The sequence below is a fragment of the Manis javanica genome, chromosome 10 (genome assembly GCF_040802235.1).
Source record: "Manis javanica isolate MJ-LG chromosome 10, MJ_LKY, whole genome shotgun sequence".
NCBI lineage: Eukaryota > Metazoa > Chordata > Mammalia > Pholidota > Manidae > Manis > Manis javanica.
Window position 1 is genome coordinate 103,354,958 of NC_133165.1, and position 26,328 is coordinate 103,381,285.

At 35.7% G+C, this 26,328-nt stretch overlaps 1 protein-coding gene across 8 annotated transcripts in view; it reads right to left on the reverse strand.

Annotated features, from left to right (window-relative positions):
* The window catches only part of SLC41A2 (solute carrier family 41 member 2), a 120,139-nt gene that overhangs the window by 41,223 nt on the left and 52,588 nt on the right, over positions 1 to 26,328 (reverse strand). For 7 of the 8 annotated variants that reach the window (XM_037007111.2, XM_073213768.1, XM_037007114.2 and 4 more), the window contains 4 exons: positions 21,995 to 22,066; positions 18,498 to 18,642; positions 15,271 to 15,417; positions 719 to 866 (listed from right to left, as the gene is read on the reverse strand). In XM_037007111.2, coding sequence (XP_036863006.1) covers positions 719 to 866; positions 15,271 to 15,417; positions 18,498 to 18,642; positions 21,995 to 22,066 — 512 coding nt within the window. The remainder of the gene's footprint in view (positions 1 to 718; positions 867 to 15,270; positions 15,418 to 18,497; positions 18,643 to 21,994; positions 22,067 to 26,328) is intronic. The other variant, XM_037007113.2, reaches the window with a different exon arrangement.

Below are 26,328 nucleotides of genomic sequence, written 5' to 3' on the forward strand. Positions count from 1 at the left end.
CAGCTTTTTTATTCTTTTACTGTCATTTCAGTAGTTTCAAGAAGGAAGAAGATAAATGTGTCAATCTACCATGTTTAATAGGACACTCATACTTGTTTCTAGAATGCTCTTTTCACCAAATATATAATGAATATCTCCATATCAATAGAAATGTTACAATGTTATTTTTAATGGTTGACTAATATTCCATTTTGTGACTATACCACAATTTGATCTGTAACAGATTGCTAGAACTCTAAGGTGTTTGCTCTTTTTTTTGGTTATTAAAAATTCCAATGTGATGGATCATTTGCATATATCCTTAATTATATCCTTATTTCCTGTCAGAGTTCTAGAAGTAAAAGCAGTCAAATGGTATGTACATATCTAAGGCTTTATGATACTTACATGAGCAACTTATTATTAAAAACAAGTAATGTCTTTATCAAGTTAAATGTACACTCACACATATAAAGACAAACACCACTTAATTTTACTCATCAGTATGGTAAGGATTTTGGTTGGAGAAAAGTTTAAAACTGGTAGCATCTAGATGAATTCTATACATCTACTAATTTCAATAACTCTTGTCTCTTATGTCCCTATTACCTGGGATAATTAAGAATTGACTATATAAAATGATGAAGCCAAGAAATAAAAACAGGTTACCAATTTGTTTTAATATATACATAGATACAGCATATAGAATACACACAAGCACACATACTATAATACTAACCTACTTATAACCATAGCTGTTATGACAGGCTCCCAACCTGAGTGGAGAACTGTCCTCGTGGCTGGATGTTTGGCAGCTATTATAATCCAGATAGGAGTCAGAGCCAAGAAAAAGACACCAACTAATGGAGAAATGTAGTAATAGGTTTCTAAATTAAAAAAGAGACAACATTTCAATCTCACTTCTAACCATATAGCAAATCTAAATGTTCAAGTAAAAGTTTACCAGCAGATAGATGTTATCAAACATATTCACATGCTATATATTTTCTTATAAATTTCAAATGAATTTAAAACTGTACATAGGTAAAATATTAAGTAACATAATTTAAAACTAATACATTAATTCAACAAACATTTGTTAAAATAGCTATTTGACCTAGATGGGAATTACAGTAATAATAACAACAATAAGAATGACAGTAAAAAAAGCTAACATCTATTTGGCTCCTACTATTTATCAAGTACTATGCTAAATGCTTTACAGTCACCATCTCATGTAACTGTCCTCACAAGCATGAAGTAGATACTGTCATTTCTATTTTATGAAGAAACCGAGGCTTGGGAATTTAAGAACACAGCTAAGAAATAGTAAGAGTTGGGAGAAAATGACATCTCTCTGACACCAAAGTTAGTGCTCTTAATGGTACACTCTAACGCAAGTAAGATATTGTTTTTACCCACAGGGATCTTGTAGTACAAGCATTATATGGAATATTAGATATTATCAATTGATAATATATATCTCCCCAATACTAAGTAGTGTTCTAAGCTCCAAAATAGAAAACTAGATTTAACAGAGATTTTTTTCACTGCAGAACTACTAAGAACCTTTAATATACTAACATAGAATACATTATGCTGTATTAACCATAGTTGGCTAGACTACCTAGTTTCACAGCTGGGTGTTAGAACTTAACCGGACAAGAAATTTAACTTCCATAAACTTCAATTTCCTTGTCTATAAAATAGCTATAATAATAGTACCTATAACATGGGGTCAGTAAGAGAATTCATACAGTGCATGTATGTTAAATAAAATAGTAACCAGGCACATAGTCAATGTTTATTGCATACTTACTATCATTATAACCATAATCACCATTACTATTAACATCTTCCAATCTGATGTAGCAGATTGCCAGGACTTTGTTACACCTCTCTGTGGGAGACTGTCTTACTTGATTACAACTATTCATTTTCTCCCCATTCTTGTTATGCTTTCCTATAGAGAAAGTACATTTCTCTCTCTGCCTCATTAACTTTGGGCTTGGCTATTTGTCTTGGTTTGTAAACATGATGTATGATACTTCTAAACAAAAATTTAAGTGGTTTCAGAAATAACTAGAAGATTTTTATATATACATGTAGATAGATACAGATATATAGATAGGTATCAACTGTTTTCAGACACTAGACAATAGGCATTGCAAGACTGTGATCTCTGAGAGAAGAGAAAGAAATGAAATAAGCCCTCCAACAGCCTCAACTTTTTGACTAAAGGCGTATTTCAGGCCACAGCTCAGAAAGGGAGAACTGCAGCTGAGTAAGGCCAAGGCAGCAGGAATTTAGAGGGTAGAATACTGGAGAAGAGGAAGCTCCTAGAGAAAGAGCCTGAGAAATGAATGCTAAGCTATATATGCATATATATATCCACAGGCTAGGCCGAGAATAACTGGGGAGGGTGTAAACTGAAACATTTCCAGAGTTTACAAACGGCTGGAAGATATTCAAGATCTAACCCCATAGAGAGGAAAGGCCTCTTTGAACACTGAGAACAGTCAGTAAAGAATGGAAAAGGGTCACGTCTTTCATATCTTAATAGTAGGGTAGGGCTACCCCATTGTAAATTCTGCTCTAGATTTGCTCCAATAAAGCTTAAAACAAGACTTGGAAGGCTTAAAGTAATCCAGAAATAACTGTTTACAAGAACAAAGATGAACACTTTGTAAAAAAAAAAAACATCAAGCGTTTAACGTTACGTTCACAATGTCTAGCATCCAACCAAAATTTTTTAAGAATTTGGAATAATATTTAGTCACATTTACAAACTTAGTTAAATACCTGAGACATTGTATTTACTTTGGACATCTCACAAAAGTTGCCAAGTACTTAAAATAATCTTTATAAATCTAATAAATTAAATGTACCAATAAGGCAAGTCTTTTAATAAAGTTTCCATAAATATTCATATAGTGTATACAAATTTGGTAATACTTCTATTTAAAAGTCACAAGAATAAGTCGATTATTTAAGTATAAAGTTTAAGATGAAATTAAAAGCCTGACATATTTACTCTAATGGGTTGTTACAAGTATATCCAAAAAATGTTCTACTTCTTTAGCATAAAACCATTAATACTGTGAGCTTGATTCTCAAGTATTTTTATACTTCATTCTAAATCTCCCCGGGGTTAAAAGTTGCTTATTCCTTCTTGAAACAATTATGCCATCCCAAGACATTTTTTGTAATATTTTAGCTGACTAAGGTTTTATTATCAGAGATTTCATCCAGGATACTCTTAAGATTCTTCTTAATGACTCTAACATTGTATATAGTAGGGACTTCATAACCTAAAGACAGGATTGATCTCAGTCCTTGTAACCTACAGCCTTAGATTTAAAATAAATATTACTATATTTTTCTGGCATCTCACAAGATTTTCAGCCCTTATGCAGACTCTCATCTTTGACTGAATTCTGTATTTCCCTATCTTAAGATATTTAAATACCTTCTTACCTACACCTAAAGATGTTTAAACTACATACCACTCAAGTTTTTTCCTATCCAGTAGGAATAAACAATTACTATAGATATTAAAACAATATCCAAATAAATTTGGATCGCTTTATCTGGGTCACATCTTCAAAATAATTACAATAACAAAATTAACTTAAATATCTTCTTCCATTTTAAGGAATATAACTAGTGCTGCATATAGTGCCATTTTCTCCATGATTTCTTAAAGGATAAAAAACTTTCATTGAATAGCTCCCAGTTCTCCTTAATAAACCTTAGATAAGGATAAGTAAAATCCCAGTTCAAAAGCATTCTTATCTCCTGAAACAACTAGGATGGCCAACAATCTCCCTATAAGATTGCACAGAAATATAAAAGCATTAAAATCCACTGAACACGAATGAAAAGAACTATTCTGCTAGGCTGGATCATCTTAGTATTTTATTTTCAGGTCAAGAGAGGAGCACCATGGCAGGCTTTTAAGTTATTCTCAACATTGTATCTCTGGCAGGACACTAAAGTTGAAAGAAACACCTACCATCCAACTTCAGAATAACTGCCCTGAATTTTTAGAGGGAGAAAAATTTCTCAGTAAAGAGACTACAAGTAATGAGCAGGCATTTCCTCAGAAAGTTAAACCAGGTTATGATATGACCTAGGAATTCTACTCCTAGGTATACACCAAGAGAATGGAAAACAAGTGTTCACATAAAAATGTTCACAGTGATATTATTCATAACAGCCAAAAGTAGAAGCAACCCAAATGTCCATCAAGTGGTGACTGGATAAATAAAATATGGTATATCCATACAATGCAATATTATTCAGTAGTGAATAATTACACAGTACTGATTCATGCTACAACACAGATGAACCTTGAAAACATACTAATTGAAAGAAGCCAGACATAAAAGGTAATTTACAATGAAGCCAACATCACCCTAATATCAAAACCAGGCAAAGACCCCACCAAAAAAGAAAATTACAGACCAATATCCCTGATGAATGTAGATGCAAAAATACCTAATAAAATATTAGCAAACAAAATTCAAAAGTATATCAAAAGGATCATACACCATGACCAAGTGGAATTCATCCCAGGGATGCAAGGACGGTACAACATTAGAAAATCCATCAACATCATCCACCACATCAACAAAAAGAAAGACAAAAACCACATGATCATCTCCATAGATGCTGAAAAAGCATTTGAAAAAATTGAACATCCATTCATGATAAAAACTCTCAGCAAAATGGGAATAGAGGGCAAGTACCTCAACATAATAAAGGCCATATATCATAAACCCACAGCCAACATTATACTGAACAGTGAGAAGCTGGAAGCTTTTCCTCTGAGATTGGGAACGAGACAGGGATGCCCACTCTCCCCACTGTTATTTAACATAGTACTGGAGGTCCTAGCCACAGCAATCAGACAAAACAAAGAAATACAAGGAATCTGGATTGGTAAAGAAGAAGTTAAACTGTCACTATTTGCAGATGACATGATATTGTACATAAAAACCCTAAAGACTCCACCCCAAAACTACTAGAACTGATATCGGAATACAGCAAAGTTGCAGGATACAAAATTAACACACAGAAATCTGTAGCTTTCCTATACACTAACAATGAACCAATAGAAAGAGAAATCAGGAAAACAATTCCATTCACCATTGCATCAAAAAGAATAAAATACCTAGGAATAAATCTAACCAAAGAAGTGAATGACCTATACTCTGAAAACTACAAGTCACTCTTAAGAGAAATTAAAGGGGACACTAACAAATGGAAACTCATCCCATGCTTGTGGCTAGGAAGAATCAATATCGTCAAAATGGCCATCCTGCCCAAAGCAATATACAGATTTGATGCAATCCCTATCAAATTACCAGCAACATTCTTCAATGAACTGGAACAAATAATTCAAAAATTCATATGGAAACACCAAAGAGAATAGCCAAAGCAATCCTGAGAAAGAATAAAGTAGGGGGGATCTCACTCCCCAACTTCAAGCTCTACTATAAAGCCATAGTAATCAAGACAATTTGGTACTGGCACAAGAACAGAGCCACAGACCAGTGGAACAGACTAGAGACTCCAGACATTAACCCAAACATGTATGGTTAATTAATATTTGATTAAGGAGCCATGGACATACAATGGCGAAATGACATTCTCTTCAACAGATGGTGCTGGCAAAACTGGACAGCTACATGTAGGAGAATGAAACTGGACCATTGTCTAACCCCATATACAAAAGTAAATTCAAAATGGATCAAAGACCTGAATGTAAGTCATGAAACCATTAAACTCGTGGAAAAAAACATAGGCAAAAACCTCTTAGACAGGGGGGCAGAGTCAGGATGGTGGCGTGAGTAGAACAGCGGAAATCTCCTCCCAAAACCACATATATCTGTGAAAATATAACAAAGACATCTCTTCCTAAAATAGAGACCAGAGGACACAGGACAACATCCAGACCACATCCACACCTGCGAGAACCCAGCGCCTCGCAAAGGGGGTAAGATACAAGCCCCAGTCCGGCGGGTCCCGAGCGCCCCTCCACCCAGCTCCCAGTGGTAGGAGAGAGGTCTGAGCAGGAGGGAGAAGGAGCCCAGGACTTCTGAACACCCAGCCCCAGCCATCCGGACACAGTGCATGCGTGGGGCCCTGGATACTAGGGAAACAGGGCAGCAAGAACGGTGAGCAGGTACCGGAGGCCAGTGCCGGAGGACAAAAGAAAAGCGAGTGGCCATCTTTTTTTTTGTTGTTGTTGTTGTTGTTTTGTTGCGGTGAGTGCTTTTTGGAAGTCTTAAAGGGACAGGGACCCCAATACTAGGGAAACAGAGCAGCAAGACCGGCGAGCAGGTATCAGAGACCGGCACCAGAGAACAAAAGAAACACAAGCAGCCACCTTTTTTTTTGTTGTTGTTGTTTTGTTTCGGCGAGCGCTTTTTGGAAGTCTTAAAGGGATAGGGACCCCAATACTAGGGAAACAGGGCAGCAAGTCCGGTGAGCGGGTGCCCGAGGCTGGTGCCAGAGAATAAAGAAAAATGAGAGACTATTTTTTTTTTTTGTGGTTGTTGTTTTGTTTTGGTGGTTGCTTTTTGGAAGTTTTAAAGGGGCAGGGCGGGACACTTAGTCCAGAGGTAGGGAATCCAGGGATCAATGGGCACTCTAATCCTCTGGGCTGCAGGGAGCATGGAGGCCCCTTACGGAGATAAATAGCCTCCTGGTCACTCCCCCTCCAACGCAACTCCACCACTTTGGAGCAGCAGCCTGAGCCAGGCCACGCCCACATCAACAGTGGAGGTAAACTCCATAGCAGCTGGGCAGGAAGCAGAAGCCCTGTCTGTGGGCAGCTGCCCAGCACAAGCCACTAGAGGTCGCTGTTCTCCCAGGAGAGGAAGGCCACAAACCAACAAGAAGGGAAGTTCTTCCAGCCATCACTCGTCCCAGCTCTGAAAACTATTTCTATCACCATGAAAGGCAAAACTACAGCAAACCAAGATCACAGAGACACCAGAGAAGGAGACAGACCTAACCAGTCTTCCTGACAAAGAATTCAAAATAAAAATCATAAACATGCTGACAGAGATGCAGAGAAACATGCAAGAGAAATGGGATGAAGTCCAAAGGGAGATCACAGATGCCAGAAAGGAGATCACAGAAATGAAACAAACTCTGGAAGGATTTATAAGCAGAATGGATAAGATGCAAGAGGCCATTGACGGAATTGAAACAAGAGAACAGGAACGCATAGAAGCTGACATAGAGAGAGATAAAAGGATCTCCAGGAATGAAACAATATTAAGAGAACTGTGTGACCAATCCAAAAGGAACAATATCCGTATTATAGGCGTACCAGAAGAAGAAGAGAGAGGAAAAGGGACGGAAAGTATCTTGGAAGAAATAATTGCTGAAAACTTCCCCAAACTGGGAGAGGAAATAATCAAACAGACCATGGAAATACACAGAAACCCCAACAGAAAGGATCCAAGGAGGACAACACCAAGATACATAATAATTAAAATGGCAAAGGTCAAGGACAAGGAAAGAGTTTTAAAGGCAGCTACAGAGAAAAAGGTCACCTATCAAGGAAAATCCATCAGGCTAACATCAGACTTCTCGACAGAAACCCTACAGGCCAGAAGAGAATGGCATGATATACTTAATGCAATGAAACAGAAGGGCCTTGAACCAAGGATACTGTATCCAGCACAATTATCATTTAAATATGATGGAGGGATTAAACAATTCCCAGACAAGCAAAAGCTGAGGGAATTGCTTCCCACAAACCACCTCTACAGGGCATCTTACAGGGACTGCTCTAGATGGGAGCACTCCTAGAAAGAGCACAGAACAAAACACCCAACATATGAAGAATGGAGGAGGAGGAATAAGAAGGGAGGGAAGAAAAGAATCTCCAGACAGTGTATATAAAAGCTCAGTAAGTGAGCTAAATTAGGCGGTAAGATACTGAAGAGGCTAACCTTGAACCTTTGGTAACCACGAATTTAAAGCCTGCAATGGCAATAAGTACATATCTTTCAATAGTCACCCTAAATGTAAATGGATTGAATGCACCAATCAAAAGACACAGAGTAATAGAATGGATAAAAAAGCAAGACCCAAGATATGTCAAAGAAATACTCAATCCTCCCATGTTTTCTTCCATATGCTACCTTTATAGCTTTTCTTCTTCCTTCCTAATTACAACCCTTAAATAGAATTCGTGCCTCATATCGAATTTACCGAGTATCATAATTCCTCCAGGTGGTAAAGATACCTCAAGACAAGTGCTGGGCATAGAAGCCACAGGGCATAAATCTGCAAAGAAGTAAAAAGGTAACCTTTTCAAACAATACGGCTTCTCTCTCACTTACCAACTTTACATTTCCCTGTATGGCCCCGGAAGATGACTGGTTAGCCAGAGACAGGTAAGATTCCTCAAGGGAGGAACAACCTAAGACAGGCACAGTCGCAGGGGGGCCATCAGGTGAGAATTTGGGGATCAACAGAGGTGAGGCTCAGAACCTCAACCCCCCTGCTTTGAGAGAAATCTTCTGCATCCGTGGATGTTTTGCTGCCCTTGTCTAGCTTGGATTAATACTTAGTCCATAGGCACACACCTGATCATCTACATTTGCCCTCTTACAGCACTAAACTATGTTTTCTACCTTTATCTTGCATCTACCTACCACTTCAGCATTTTAATAAAAATAAAAATAATAATAATAATAAAGGGAGAAATGTGGGATCCACATATAAATCAAGTATAAAAATCAAACGAATATTCATATTTGACCTGATTGTTTATAGTTCATAATGCGTGATCAAAACCGAAAGTTTCTGTGATGACTGCCCTTGTACTGTTCACCATGTAAGAACTTATTCACTATGTAAGAATTCATTCACCATGTAAGAACTTGTTCGTTATGCTTCAGAAGATTGGAGACTGACAAGAATTAGGCTTGAGATGCATTAATGATTGTACATTGAGCATTGACCCCCCTATACTGAATTTTATTGTTGTTAACAACCATTTGATCAATAAATAAGAGAGATGCCCTCTCAAAAAAAAAAAATCAAACGAAAAAAATAAGAAAAAAGCAAGATCCATCTATATGCTGCTTACAAGAAACTCACCTCAAACCCAAAGACATGTACAGACTAAAAGTCAAGGGATGGAAAAACATATTTCAGGCAAACAACAGCGAGAAGAAAGCAGGGGTTGCAGTACTAATATCAGACAAAATAGACTTCAAAACAAAGAAAGTAACAAGAGATAAAGAAGGACACTACATAATGATAAAGGGCTCAGTCCAACAAGAGGATATAACCATTCTAAATATATATGCACCCAACACAGGAGCACCAGCATATGTGAAACAAATACTAACAGAACTAAAGGGGGAAATAGAACGCAATGCCTTCATTTTAGGAGACTTCAACACACCACTCACCCCAAAAGATAGATCCACTGGGCAGAAAATAAGTAAGGACACGGAAGCACTGAACAACAAAGTAGAGCAAATGGACCTATTAGACATCTATAGAACTCTACATCCAAAAGCAACAGGATATACATTCTTCTCAAGTGCACATGGAACATTCTCCAGAATAGACCACATACTAGCCCACAAAAAGAGCCTCAGCAAAATCCAAAATACTGAAATTCTACCAACCAATTTTTCAGACCACAAAGGTATAAAAGTAGAAATAAATTCTACAAAGAAAACAAACAGGTTCACAAACACATGGAGGCTTAACAACATGCTCCTAAATAATCAATGGATCAATGAACAAATTAAAATAGAGATCAAGGAATATATAGAACCAAATGACAACAACAACACAAAGCCCCAACTTCTGTGGGATGAAGCGAATGCAGTCCTAAGAGGAAAGTATATAGTGATCCAGGCACACCTGAAGAAGGAATAACAATCCCAAATGAATAGTCTAACATCACAATTAACAAAATTGGAAAAAGAAGAACAAATGAGGCCTGAAGTCAGTAGAAGGAGGGACATAATAAAGATCAGAGAAGAAATAAACAAAATTGAGAAGAATAAAACAATAGCAAAAATCAATGAAACCAAGAGCCAGAATCAGAAATGAGAATGGAAAAATCACAACAGACTCCACAGAAATGCAAAGAATTATTAAAGACTACTATGAAAACCTATATGCCAACAAGCTGGAAAACCTAGAAGAAATGAGCAACTTCCTAGAAAAATATAACCTCCCAAGACTGACCAAGGAAGAAACACAAAGTTAAACAAATCAATTACGAGCAAAGAAATTGAAACGGTAATCAAAAAACTACCCAAGAACAAAACCCCGGGGCCAGACAGATTTATCTCGGAATTTTATCAGACACACAGAGAAGACATAATACCCATTCTCCTTAAAGTGTTCCAAAAAATAGAGGAAGAGGGAATATTCCCAAACCCATTCTATGAAGCCAACATCACCCTAATACCAAAACCAGGAAAAGACCCCACCAAAAAAGAAAATTACAGACCAATATCCCTGATGAATGTAGATGCAAAAATACTCAATAAAATATTAGCAAACAGAATTCAACAGTATATCAAAAGGATCATACACCATGACCAAGTGGGATTCATCCCAGGGATGCAAGGATGGTACAACATTCGAAAATCCATCAACATCATCCACCACATCAACAAAAAGAAAGACAAAAACCACATGATCATCTCCATACATGCTGAAAAAGCATTTGACACAATTCAACATCCATTCATGATAAAAATTCTCAGCAAAATGGGAATAGAGGGCAAGTACCTCAACATAATAAAGGCCATATATGATAAACCCACAGCCAGCATTATACTGAACAGCGAGAAGCTGAAAGCATTTCCACTGAGATCGGGAACCAGACAGGGATGCCCACTCTCCCCACTGTTATTTAACATAGTACTGGAGGTCCTAGCCACGGCAATCAGACAAAACAAAGAAATACAAGGAATCCAGATTGGTAAAGAAGAAGTTAAACTGTCACTATTTGCAGATGACATGATATTGTACATAAAAACCCTAAAGACTCCACCCCAAAACTACTAGAACTGATATCGGAATACAGCAAAGTTGCAGGATACAAAATTAACACACAGAAATCTGTAGCTTTCCTATACACTAACAATGAACCAATAGAAAGAGAAATCAGGAAAACAATTCCATTCACAATTGCATCAAAAAGAATAAAATACCTAGGAATAAATCTAACCAAAGAAGTGAATGACCTATACTCTGAAAACTACAAGTCACTCTTAAGAGAAATTAAAGGGGACACTAACAAATGGAAACTCATCCCATGCTTGTGGCTAGGAAGAATCAATATCGTCAAAATGGCCATCCTGCCGAAAGCAATATACAGATTTGATGCAATCCCTATCAAATTACCAGCAACATTCTTCAATGAACTGGAACAAATAATTCAAAAATTCATATGGAAACACCAAAGAGAATAGCCAAAGCAATCCTGAGAAAGAAGAATAAAGTAGGGGGGATCTCACTCCCCAACTTCAAGCTATAGAAATCAAGACAATTTGGTACTGGCACAAGAACAGAGCCACAGACCAGTGGAACAGACTAGAGACTCCAGACATTAACCCAAACATGTATGGTTAATTAATATTTGATTAAGGAGCCATGCACATACAATGGCGAAATGACAGTCTCTTCAACAGATGGTGCTGGCAAAACTGGACAGCTACATGTAGGAGAATGAAACTGGACCATTGTCTAACCCCATATACAAAAGTAAATTCAAAATGGATCAAAGACCTGAATGTAAGTCATGAAACCATTAAACTCATGGAAAAAAACATAGGCAAAAACCTCGTAGACATAAACATGAGTGACCTCTTCTTGAACATATCTCCCTGGGCAAGGAAAACAACAGCAAAAATGAACAAGTGGGACTATATTAAGTTGAAAAGCTTCTGTACAGCAAAAGACACCATCAATAGAACAAAAAGGAACCCTACAGTATGGGAGAATATATTTGTAAATGACAGATCCGATAAAGGCTTGACGTCCAAAATATATAAAGAGCTCACATGCCTCAACAAACAAAAATCAAATAATCCAATTAAAAAATGGGCAGAGGAACTGAACAGACAGTTCTCCAAAAAAGAAATACAGATGGCCAACAGACACATGAAAAAATGCTCCACATCACTAATTATCAGAGAAATGCAAATTAAAACAACAATGAGGTATCACCTCACACCATTAAGGATGGCTGCCATTCAAAAGACAAACAACAACAAATGTGGGCGAGGCTGTGGAGAAAGGGGAACCCTCCTACACTGCTGGTGGGAATGTAAATTAGTTCAACCATTGTGGAAGGCAGTATGGGGGTTCATCAAAATGCTCAAAACAGACTTACCATTTGACCCAAGAATTCCACTTGTAGGAATTTACACTAAGAACGCAGCAATCAAGTTTGAGAAACACAGACGCACCCCTATGTTAATCGCAGCACTATTTACAATAGCCAAGAATTGGAAGCAACCTAAGTGTCCATCAGTAGATGAATGGATAAAGAAGATGTGGTACATATACACAATGGAATACTACTCAGCCATAAGAAGAGGGCAAATCCTACCATTTGCAACATGGATGGACCTGGAGGGTATTATGCTCAGTGAAATAAGCCAAGTGGAGAAAGAGAAATACTAAATGATTTCACTCATCTGTGGAGTATAAGAACAAAGGAAAAACTGAAGGAAGAAAACAGCAGCAGAATCACAGAACCCAAGACAGGCCAAATGTAAGCAATGTCCTAAGAGAAGCATCAATACAGTGCTAGAGAGACTCAGAGAACAAGAAAGATTAGGGAAATTTATGAATTTAGTATTGAAAAATGAGGATTCTGACTGATCTTAATGGAAAGGAAGGAAATGACATAAGAAAGAGAAGAGAGAGATCACAGGTGATGTATGAGAATCAGCAAACATTTGAGTTTGGGTGGAGTAAAAGGTACAAGAAAGGGTGGAACAGGCAAGAGCCGAGAATGTAAGTTTTTGCCAATTCCAGGAGGCCTACTAAACACCAGCTAAAACTCATTCTGTCACCAAGCAATGAAGACCTATTCAGGGTGACTACAAAAAATAAAGGCAGTAGAAGTAAAAGCTCTGGGCTGGTTTTATCCCTTTTTTGAAGAACTGGAGAGGTGAGAAGGGGAGAAATTCCACATTTATTTTAGACATCAGAAGTCAGCAAATTTTATTAGGACCAAGAGAAAGGTAGCACATGGAATGAATGTAGACTGAGCCTTCCTGCACATATCAAAGCTAACAGGATACGAGGGGAGCTGTTCAGTCATTTCTGAATATCCAAAATGTTAACTGAGGAGTTAAGTGAGACTTTTTTCAATGTCCAGTTCTTTGAAAGAGCCATATAATGCATGGCCTCTATAACCAAAGCCTACAGCTGCCACAAAATCCTCTTATCTCTAAAGACTGTGTTCTCAGTATAGTTCGGTAATTAAAGAACTAGGCATCTCGGATGAATGGGATCTTGGAATTTAAATGTGCCTACTCCTAATCTTGGTATTTAGAATACCACTAATAGTAGGCTTAGGATACCTCTAATAGACCACTAATACTGTGCTGATCTTATGAGGCCCCCTAGTGTTCACAATGCAGACACTTTATAATCCAAACAAACCAGGAAAAGCCGTTAACTGTTAAATCAACTATGGAATCAATCATTAAAAAATGATCATTTTAGGGAAATAAATGATATAGATTAGATGTGAAAGATGCTATTTAAATTAATTAATTTTCAATTACTTTGAGCCAACTTTCAGATGACAAAGCATAGAAAAGCCAAAAGTTTTTAATAATAAAATTATTTTTTAAACTCCTGATCTGTGATGGCATCATTCTATTTCACTTTTTCATTTCTTGTTCCAGCTAAGCTACTAATGTATCATACATAACACTCAAAATAATGAGGGTTTTAGACAGGGACACATGATAGACTTTTATAAGAAGTTTATCATGTGTATAATTAAAAAAAATAAAATTTTAGAAGTCAGCACATATTACTTTCCTCAAAAGTTGACTTATTTTCTAGAATTTCATAATACTTAGCCTGTATCATTCTAATAATTTCCATATTTATTATGAAAACTTTCTTCAATGGCATTCTCTTTCTTATTACTATGACTTAAGGTGAGGAGACACCCTGGTGTTTAGCAGGCAGCTGAGAAATATGTTTAGAAATGACTTCATGGCAATTTAAATACCAAAGTATGAAAAATAATATACTTTCTTCTTTATTTATGTAGAGGAACTCATCCCATAACCACTACCAACCCTTCAGCCCCACCCCAGCCTCACCATAGAATTTCTGTCCTCTCAGTAATATTAGAAAGAAACCCTTCACCCTTTTCCACACCTCCCTTCCTCTCTTTACCTCCTACTCAAAGTGGGAGAAACTTATCTGCTTGGTAAGATTAGGGAAAAGGGAATCAAGCATGCCTAACTCATCCCCTTTCTCTTTTGGGATCCGGCCTATTGATGACAGTCTCCAGTCCCCAACACAGTTAGCAGCCTGTTCCTGTAGGGGTGAGGCCTACAGGTTGTCCACTGGCTGCCTGTGAGTGGGTGAATAAGTTCAACAGAATAGAGGAAGAATGTTGTCACATTCTCTAATACTAGCCACAGGCTAATATTTCAATCCCTGACTTCAGCATCAATTTCTAAGTTGTACAATAATTTAGAGGAGAAGAATATGACCAATTATCACCCCAACAATATGAATTAGAGCAGATTATCCCTTTAATAACATAACTCTCATTTTCTGCTTTTTTTGCCTGGGAGAGGAAGGACTGGAATATTACCCTGAATATACTTGAACATACATATTTTCATGGTGATTTTTTTTCTTTTTGTTAATTGCCATGTTGGTTTCTGATGGGGGAACTATCACTAAACTTCAACCACTACCGTAACATATGTCTGGGATGGTAGTACAACACACATATCAGAACACTGTTAGTTAGTCCTCTCTGGCTATACACTTAAAAGAAAGGGCAGAATTCACAGACTATGACAGACCTGTGTTCACCCTTCCTACCAGTAGTAGGCAACATACACAGCCTCTATGATCCTCAGTTTTCTCAAATGAAATTAGAGATGCTAATCCCTAGCTTACAGAGTTTTAAAGAGAAAAAACACTTGAGAAAAAATATATGAGAACCACAAAACACAGGTTTACAACAAAAGAGACTCTAAGTAACACATTATATTTAATTTCAAGTCAACTTACCAAGACAGGAGTACAAACCCTGACTTATCCAAGCTAATATGGCAAGAGTTATAAGGTCGCCGAAACTAGCAGCAATGGGTGTAGCAACGTTATCAGGATTTATGCCAGTCTTCTTTGAACCAACTATAACCCCAACCATTATTATTCCTAGAAAAAGAGAACACTCATTACTTTCTATGCTATGATTTAAAGAAACTCAATCCTCCTAAATACTGACATATAAAAGCTAGAGAAATAACACATCAGCTCCAGTTAGACTGCTTAGATAAGCTGACTAAAGCAAGCGAAATACTTCATTCTAAAGCTGTGGCAAAATGCCTTTCAACAACTTTAAGCACACACCACAGAAGACTTGAGAAGTTCAGTGTTGCATTTAGAGACCTGAATAGCTACTGTAAGATAACATTAAAGCTAAGGTTTCAAATTTAGTAACATGTATGTCTTAGATGCAATACATTTGTGTGAATCAAAACCAGAGATTTTGTTTTAACCCTCAAAGTGTGACAATGTCAAAGAAAGGTGGAAAGGTGAATCATATTTATACGCATAGCAATTAGGAAGAAGACCAGCAAAACCAGATTTGTTTATATAGTGGTAGCCAGAGAGGCTTGCTTCATTTTCTTATTTAAAAGCAGTGAAGTGTTTAGAGGAAGGAAGTAATTACATTCTGAACACTGGAGGCCAGAACACAAAAAAGAATTCTTTGTAAGGGGTATGCTTCAAATGCAAAGTTTCTATGAGCCTACAACTGCTGGACAGAAAGAAGGTAAAAATGTGACTTTGTACTTGTACTTTTAAATCCTTATTTTCTTGACTCCTAGAAATGTGAGAAAAATTAGAACATTTATGCCCATACCCAATTGTACAGATCGTCTCATGCCTACACACTCAGAGGATATGGTGCAGAGAAAATTAAGATGAGTTTGTTTATGTGCAAACTGCAAATTGGTATGGAAGTCTAAACATGGCTACATGTAAAAAAAAAACACTCTCACTGCATTTTTAGACTGAAAATGACTCTAAATGATTTTATTCTAGCATGTTCATTTTATAGAAAATAAAACTGGGATCCTGGAAATACGAGTTAAATTCCTGCCTAGGGTCAGATAGCTTGTAAGTAACTTTAGTCCAGTATTTTTTTCTACAACCTCTTAAAATCAAAATTGTTAAGAGTAGAATTTTTGTCTTCCTTTAAACAATGCCTTTCATTGTCTATCTGGAGGTTTTTTCACTCTGTGGACTTACCATTCCTATAGTATCATTGTAAAGAGAAAAAAAAGCAATAGCAAAAGATGTTTTTGTCTCTTTATTAATTATTTATTTTTAAGTTTTTACTAAAGTATAGTTGACATAATATATTAGTTTCAGGTGTACAACACAAGAATTTGACATTTTATGTACATTACAAAATGCTCACACTAACTGTGGTTACTACCTGTCACCATACAAAGTTATTAGAATATTATAGACTATATTCTCTATGCTGTACTTTTCATCCCCATGACTTATTTATTTTATAATTGAAAGTTTGTACTTCTTTATCCTTTTCAACTATTTTGCCTATTAATCCCCTACCATCTCTTTTGGCAATCACAGCTTGTTCTCTTATTTGAGGCTGTTTCTGTGTTTTTGTTTGTTTTAGTTTTTAGATTCCAACAGTAAATGAAATCATATGGTATCTGTCTTTCTCTGACTTATTTCACTTAGCATAATATACTCTAGGTTCACCTATGTTGCTGGAAACGTCAAGAGTTTATTTTTTTTGGTTGAGCAATATTCCATTGTGTATATGTTCATATTCTTTCTTCATTCATCCATTAATGGACACTTTTAAAAAATGTATTATACAATAGTGATCAAGATGTGATCACATAGAATAATTTTTAAGAAATCAATATGGAAAGTTGTTCTATGACGGAATGCCATGTGTATCTTTTCAGCTGAAAACAAATATTTTGCCATCATCGATCAGTGGAAAGACCTTGGAGTCAAGAAAGATTTTAACTTTGATTTTCTCCAAATAAGCTAATGAAATTGGATTTACCTTAGTTGAGTCAGTTTTCTCACCTACAAAAGGTGGTTAATAGTATTTGTTTTACATGTATAAAGGCCAAATTATCATAAAATTAAAATATACATAATTCAAAGTAAGAAGGGTTAAACAAATGCATTATAAAAATCTGAATTTTTATGGTTTTGAAAATCATAGGCAATACAAATACATGTTAGACTGAAAATTTTTAAACAGAAGCAAATGAACTTAAATAAATAGAATGCCTATGTTTCAACATTTTTTTTAACCAGAAATTAATTTTTGGATAGCTCTACTTCCCTCTGCTTTGGCCAATGTTAACTCCATTCAGTTCCAGTTATTCTGTATATAGACAAGAAACTGCCCCTGACATATCTAAGTACTAAAACAGAATGCATGAAAATATTTTGGAAGTCTTAATTTTAATAAGATTCTCTAAATTCCCAGAACCTAGTCAAAAAGGTTAGTTTCATTGTACAATCACTTGACAAGAGAATCTTCCATTCTTGACTTTGCTGGTGCGAAGATGGCAGTTATATAATAAAAAGAACTAAGTCTTTATATTATGATTCAATAATAAGCTAGTTCTCTAGTATAAATCACATTAATAGGTACATATGAAGTGATGTCTCAACTGAAGAATTCTGATGTAGTCAAATATTTAGAAACTTCTGGCTCTTTAAAATTCTATAGCCAACAATATGCTAAGTTAAGCATATGGTTATATTTGTATTGTTACAGAAACAGTGAAGAAATTTTTTTGAAATCTGAAACTTTAAAAAATGTTTAACAGAGGGACTGCTTTTGAAATAGAGTTCCTGGACTACTTGTTACTCAAATGACAAGCCAGTAAAACCTCTACATGATTTCCAGAAAGCAGTGTCTTAATTAATTTAACTTAACAGAAACAAATGAACAGCCAGGCTATCTTCTTGATCTCATTTGGAAAGTGTACCAGGGCACCTGAGGCCAGAAGACAACCTTAGAAAGACTGTTCTCCAGGAAGGTGTATGCACAATAAATATAGATATACCCAAAAGAAAGTTTCTAGATAATTTTTACTTTAAAAGTTAATAGATAATTTTTCTGTTATTTTTATGATGAACAAGTGTCATTTTAACAAAAACAGTCAACATGGAAAATAAATGATTTGAAAGTAAAAGACTGTAGAATAGACATTTATAAATTTGTTTACCTTGTAGAAGAGATGCAATGAAGGCGGTTGCCACACTGCTAGAGCACAGAAGTATGGAATGATCGAGATAATACTTTCCCTCTGGAATCCAGCCCAATATAATTGCTGCCACAGCTGCTAGAAAACCAACTACTGTTGCTTGAACCTAAAAAAAATTTTGTATAAAATCCAACTTGAATTCATTTCAAAATCACTTTTTGATTCTATAAATATGGATACAATAAATCAGAAGAAAGTATTCATATGGTAATTGAACTATTACATTTTAAAGAAGCTACTACTATATTTTAGTTTGAATATTCTTAAGGTGGTGGGTTCTCAAACTGTCCTATCTGTGGCGATAGTTATAGGATGGAGTCCAGGTATCTGTTTTTAACAAGTACCCCAAGTGACTTTGATAGCATAACCCACAGGTCACCTAATTAAATACCAACCTTAAGATTGAAATACGCCCATCCACACAACTGAAGTCTGATTCTAGAGGCAGTGTTGGCAAGAGATTGGACTTTAGGATTGAATGATAAGAGTCTGACCCTGGCTGAATCACCTAATCTTGTGGCAAGTTTTAAAATTCATTCATTCAAAAAGAATTTACTTAGAAACTACTATGTGCAAGGCACTAAGCTTGGTGTTAGGCTACACAGTTGTTAAAAGTTTTATTCCTTGCTTTCACAGAGCTCTTAGTCAGTGAGAGAGACAGACATTAAAAAATGACCTCACAAATAACCACAATTGTGATTAGTGGTATAAAAACTTGAGCTCCTCATTTGTAAAATGTCAACAATAATACTGAATTTGAAAGGGTCATTTTGAGATTTAAATGAATTATATAAATATATAAAGTGTTCCCCCATGCTGGCACAAAGCAATACTTAAAAACAAAACACAAAAAACAAAAACCTGCAACTAAAAAAAGTAACACTGACTGTGAACTCTTAGAATTCACAGAAGAACACCAGAATTAAAAGAAATCCTAGAGGAACCAGCTTATAGTTCATTGGTCCTGAGTTTGTGTCATGGATCTTTTGGCAATCTGGCATAAGTTTTATAGAGATTCTTTTCTCTATGAAAACACAGATGCATTCAATATTTTGAATGGAATTTCTAGGTGCTTGCAGACTCTCTGAAGCCAGTCCATGCACTGGAATGCAGGGCTCCAGGTAAAAAACCTAAGTAGGCTGGTATTTTGTCGTACATATACTAGATTAACAGAAGAGCCAGGGCCAGCAAGCCCAGATTTTCTATATTTCAGCCCCATGATCTTTCATTACATACTTGTACATGTTACCCAAATATCCAGAGCTAAAATTCAAGCTGTAAGCCGATGATGGCTGTACCAGTTGCTAAAATATTCCAGCATTTTCATACTTGTTAGTAAATAACATTATATATAAAAGCAGTAAAATTAATTAATACTGTAAATTCTAGCACTGCTATTCCAAGATTTCTCTGGCTTGACAGTAAAATACAGAACTAGGAAGTCTGCTACAGACAGCATTACATGCCTGTTTGTCTGTCTGTCTGTCTGTCTGTCTGTCTGTCTGTCTATCTATCTATCTATCTATCTATCTATCTATCTATCTATCTATCTATCTATCTATCTATCTATCTATCTATGTAGAAATGGAAGTGCACGGCTGAGATGAGAAGTCCTACTGTGTAAAATAAACCTGCAAAAGAAATGCTCAACTGTGCCCAAGAGAAGACTAAAGTCTGTAGCTGGTTCATGTAGTAGCTGGGGTGTTAAACGGGCCATAGACCTAAATAGATGTCAGTGCAGAGCACGTCTCTCTGGGTAAGGTAATGGTTCTTCAATGGGATTGGGAACTTGGCTTTACTTGACAATATATGCACTGGTTAAGTGCATAAGACTTCACATATGAAGTCTTAAAGCTCAACTGTGAAGAAATCTGTGACAAGTAATGTCCTTGGGATCCCATTTAATAGTCAGAACAGCACCCCACCCCACCAGCCAGAGCATGTGCCACCTCTGCTTTTCCATCCTTCCCCACCTCTACCCTCCATAGCCAGCCTCCAGAGGAGCCTTTGTTAACCCATCCCACTCCCCAGGCTCATCTGCTCCCTCACTTTAACAGATGAAGCCTCAGAAAGACACAATGACCACCACCTAATCTTCTTTTCTTCTCCTTTCTGCTTTTGTCCACAGGTAACTGGGCTACAACCAGTTGCTGCCTCACTGGCTGGCACCAACTGTGTTCTGTAGACCTGTGTGGGGTTCCCTGTTTGTCATACATCCTTGGTGGAATGAGACAGACAATGACGTAGACTTCAGGCTATGGCAGCAGCCAGGATCAGTGAATACCAGGACATTTCTGGCTCCCATCCTGACTAACAATTGCAGGGAGAGAGGATGACAAGGGAAGGTGGGGTACTAAGAGTGGAAGGGAAAATTAAAAGCTGAGATGGACATTATTAGAATGATTTGGTGAATAATTTATACCACCACTCATGTTACTTGGTAAGAGCTTAGGATATTTAAAGAATAAGATAAAATTTAAAGAATAAAAATTTAAAATTTATATATTATCCTAGTTGTTGTTAAATATTTTTATTATTATCCCTGCATAGGTTCCTATAGTTTCAAGCTGAAGAGTTTCATAGACATCTCTAATGCAATACTGTAATTTAAAAAGACAATGAAGCCCAGAAAGATTAACAGGTTACACAGCTGGTTAATGTTGGAGCTAAGATTAGATCCCAGACTTTTTCTAACCCTGCAATTTTATAAGCAGTTGCAAAGATAATTTTTTAAAGCCCCATATTCCAAAATTCCTTAATTTCTATGTTTGAAATGCATTACATGAAATTACTTTTCTGTAGTCATGTTCTCAATATTATATCCTAGTTGAGCTAACATTAAAATTAGTGAGCATTCCCCACACTCACACTTGCTAGAGAGTTACTAGGGCTGCACTCTTATGTCTTGAGCATAGTAGAGAGTAGTGGGAGAGGAAGAGATACTCACCTGAGATCGAATAGAGCTGTAGATAATCTATATATAGTCCACAGTTTAAAATATATGTAACTGACAATTTAATGTGTTCATTTATAATAATGCTAGTAATGTTAACAAATTAAGGAAAACTCAGTTTAAACAAACATTTGACCATAATGTATAAAACATATACTTAAAAAAAAATCAAAGTGGAAAATAGCACCTAAGCAATGAAGTGTTAACTATTTATTTATACAGATATTAACTCAAATTTGGCTCTATTACACACTTATAATAGAAAATACTTGTATATTTTTTCTATATTTTATTATATATTTTTCATATTTGGAAGAACCTGATAATTTCTTAAAGAAAGAAAATTTTCAGAGATTATGGATATCCATTTTCTACCATGTTCTCTTTATTGTACTAAACTATTGTTTTGGGTCCACTGAAACAATTAAATGGTAGACTTAATAGAGCTACAATTATTTCATTCTTAGGTAACAACTAAGATGTGTAAACAGTGTGTATCACTTACCTGCTTTAAAGCCAAGTTGCCAATTATTAGGTTCCATTTTTCAATAGGTGAATCCATCTTCCCAATATTTACCTGTTAAAGTAGATATTTTCATGTATCACTGAATAATCTATTGTTCTCTACTGTGTTTAAACAGCATATGAAGTCTTAAAGCCAAAGATAATATTTTAGTAAATCTGATGAGTTCACATTGCACTTTAAATATAATTCTTAATTCACTACCAGTCTTGCATTTCACATTTAGCTTGCCTGAGATGTCTAGCAAAACGTTTAACTAACTAGCTCACAAGAATTAGCACTATCCACCTGCCCATGTTATTTTACAACTACAACATCAAACGTGATCCTAACATTCCAAATTTTATGTATTCAGACCCAATATAGTTACATACTTTTGAGCTGCTAGCACTTAATTCCCTATCATGAAACAGATGTAATTTGATGAATTAGTGACCTAAAAGCCCAGACATAAATAAATCACTCATATGTACATAATTTGTATTTGAATCATGACTAAAATATTAGCAACAGAAAACTTACTGAGATACAGTTTAATTGTGTATCTCACTATTAAAATTTAGACATTTCTGCTAAGTGGAATACATATGCTCCCAAGAAATAATATTATTATTCACATATTCAATTGTACTCTAAGCTAAATCATACTTCTCAACCATTTAAGATTCAAAAAAATGTATATCCAACTGTGTCAAGTTTTTCAAATGTGGTCAACTGGGAAGCAATGAACAATCACTGTTAAAAATACTATACTGAGCTGGGGTTCATTTATTCATTATCTGCTTGGTCACAGAAGATAACTGAATGGGTAAAGAGGGAGATACACAGGGCTGTTGTTTCTGTGTAGTTTTAACCACAGACAAACTAAAGCTTAGCTCACTGGCTTCACACCAGCATGTTATGTGCTACATCAACATTTCCTCTATCAATTTGGAAAACTGATAGTATTCTCTAACCTCGCGTTGGACTGTGGTCTCAAAGAATCCAGGTAATGCAAATATTAAGATTTCTCAGTTTTTCAGAATAATTATTCATGCTGTCTTTATTTGTAGATTTCTTTCCTGAGTATGGAAATATAAATTATTGGGGAAATTTGTGTTTGTAGCTCTAGTAACCTGGGTCTTTGCTCAAGTGAGTTAAATAAGGTACAAGCAACATTTAAAGTGTGAACCAGGTTCAGTGTTCAAGAAATAGGCATAAGAGAAAACTGTTATTTTTAATAACGTTTAGAAAATGTAGAAAAATATCTATAGGTATGGGAAGCAATCTAAAATGATTCCATGAAAAAGTATAAGATGGCAAGACTTCAGGACTGCTTGATGATCAGTAGAGACACACATATATTAAAGTCTAGGAAAAGATAAAAAAGTGAACATGACAGAATGAATAAGTGCTATGAATTATGTTTGCAACTGTGCCAGATACACTTGATACCATCACGATCAGTCCCTTCCAAAGCCCAGAACTACATTTCTCAAGAACTTCAACCATCTGCCATTAGAGCTATGCATAAGTCACAGAAGGCAGTTGGTCAAGAAAGTAAAAAATTCACAGATCTTAGCCAGTGTATTTGTCTTTCACATATAGGTCCCCCTTGTGCTTCTGTTGTTGTTGTTGTTGTTTTTTTTTGGCCAGGCTCTCTGACCTCTGTAACCTCAAGCTGGTAAACTGTGGGTTTTCCAAAACATGAGATGCATGGATTGGGGAAACTCCCTCAGCTAAAAAAAAAACCACAGATTGCACTTCCTATCCATTGTAAATATGGTCTTTTAAGGGTAAACTCTAGTTTCTATGTGTTTTTCATCATTTTCCATTATCTTCAAAAAGTTTGTCTAGATTTTGTAATTGTTAATCTCTGGGAAGGTTCACTGAACCACAGCATTCTGCCATTAACTGGAATTAGGTATTCTGTGACATATTTACATGCTTGAAATATTTTATAATAAAACATAATATACTAAAATGCACACAATACACATTCTGATGTCTTTCTGAATGTACAGTATAATGCATATGCCTATACTCTTGATTGTGGTAATGGCTTCACACATACATGCTGGGCATTAAAATTCATGAAATAGTATATTTTTAATTTGTGCAATTTATTATACATCAGTTATACCTCAATATGCTTTAAAGAAAGGGAGGAGTTAAAAATCTAGTTGACCGTTTTAGATTAAACATGAGTAGTTACACTCCACAAAGCAATGACAATGGCTTTGTACTTATAACTTAAGTACATTTTAACATATCTTAAAATGAAGAACTATTAGGAATTTACAATCTCATTTGTATCTAATAATCAGAATGTATGACAAGAACCTATAAAATTTAGAATTATGCCAAATTTATGAAGTAACTATGAGATTACTACTGTATTTAAATGATGCCATAGTTATTAATATCATTACTTGCAGCTTTAATATTTATTTTAGGAATTCTGCAATTTGAATTAGAAGTCTAACTTAAAATTATTAGGGGAAGAGGTCTTGCCAACTTCTTCATGTGCCCTTCCTAGAAGGTAACTTCAATGAAGGCAGGAATGTTTTCTGTTTTGTTTATTGATGATTCCCTACCACAGAGAGCAGTGCTTGGCATTTAATAAGGACCCAAAAATATTTTTTGAATTAATGATTAAAAAGGTAGAATATTTCAAAATAATTTCAAAGAATCAAGAGTTCTCTGAGACGAGGTTTGAGGCTACAGAAATCAGTGTTGCCTAGAGTGGAAAAGTACTAATCAAACTGTGCAGGGCAATTTGCTCCTGGAAAATAGATATATTTTCCTTAGGACAGCGGATACCATTTTTGACTCTTTTATATCTAGCTTCTAGAAGCAGAAAATTTTAGACCTCAAAAAACAGAACGTAAACCCAACAATACATAAAATCACTGTGCTTGGTTAATTTTCCAATTATGTACAACTGTTATATTCCACAGCAATATCTACTATAATATACATCTACTGTTGAAAAGATAAAAACCCAGGAAAATTATTCAAGTTAATCACCATCTCTTTAGAAATAAATTTTCTTTAAGAAATAAGGGGCAAGATAAAATTAATTTGGACTTATCATTATTAAATCTCCTGTTGTTAAAATAGGAAATTTTGTACTGAAATATCTTTTCATCTGTGAACATTTAATCTTTAGCTTTATAGAAAAACAAGTTTTAAAGACAATTGACCTTCAACAGATTGAGTAGCCTATATACAATATCTTATGTTTTAAGTTCTTCACCTTTACACTTACCAAAAGCCTTCCTTATAATCTTACAAACTCATTTATCCTGATTCTCCTGCAGATAATCATAAAAATGAGCATATTTTTTAATGGAGCAAAAAGATTAAAGTAAATCATACATTGGCATTCCACAGCTATGATTTTTTCAGTTTTTTAGGTATTATTGATATACACTCTTATGAAGGTTTCACATGAAAAAAACGATGTGGTTACTACCTTTACCCATATTGTCACGTCCCCACCCACACCCCAATGCAGTCACTGTCCATCAGTGTAGTAATATGCCACAGATTCACTATTTGCCTTTTCCCACAGCTATGAACTTTAAAAAATATTTTTTGACCAGAGATGAAAAAGCTGACTTTCAAATAGTACTTGTTTTAGTTTTAAAAAAATTATACTCATTCTCTCTTGAATTAGGGAGTATAGTTAGGAATCTGTTACAGCAGTCCCAGTTGGAGACAACAGACAACTAAATTAAGATAGTGGTAGGTAGGGCCTAAGGGAAAGGAAAGAGGGATTTCATAGGTGGAACTGAGACTGGACAGTAAGTGCATAGAAGGTGGGGAGGTGATTGGTAATGTCAGTAAATTGATAAGAAATATAAAACCATGGTTGGAGTAGGAAAAGGTAATGAGTTTAATCTTGAATGCAGTGAGTGATACAGACAACTGAAAACTCAGCTCTGGAGGGCAGGAAAGAAACTGAAGATATGGATCTGAGAGTCAGCATTGTGCGTGCACTGGTGGACCACATGAAGTTACTGATGGTGAACATGTAAAACAAAGCACTAAAATTTCAAGAAAATCTCAAATCAAGAGGATAAGCAAAGAAAAAGAAACCAAAGAACCAGACTAAGAACAAGCCATGAAAGAAATGGGAGAATGAGGAGAGCGTAGGTCTCAAAGTCAAGGGTAATAAAAACTTCAAGTAGAGAAGCGTCAGTGAAGAGCCTACAGAAGGTGAGGCTTGAGGGATTTGCTATTAAGACGTCATTAACCTATAGTTGCTTTAACAGCCAACAGAGTATCAGAATCAGGATATAGCCAGGAGTCTCTAGCATTCTGTAAGAATG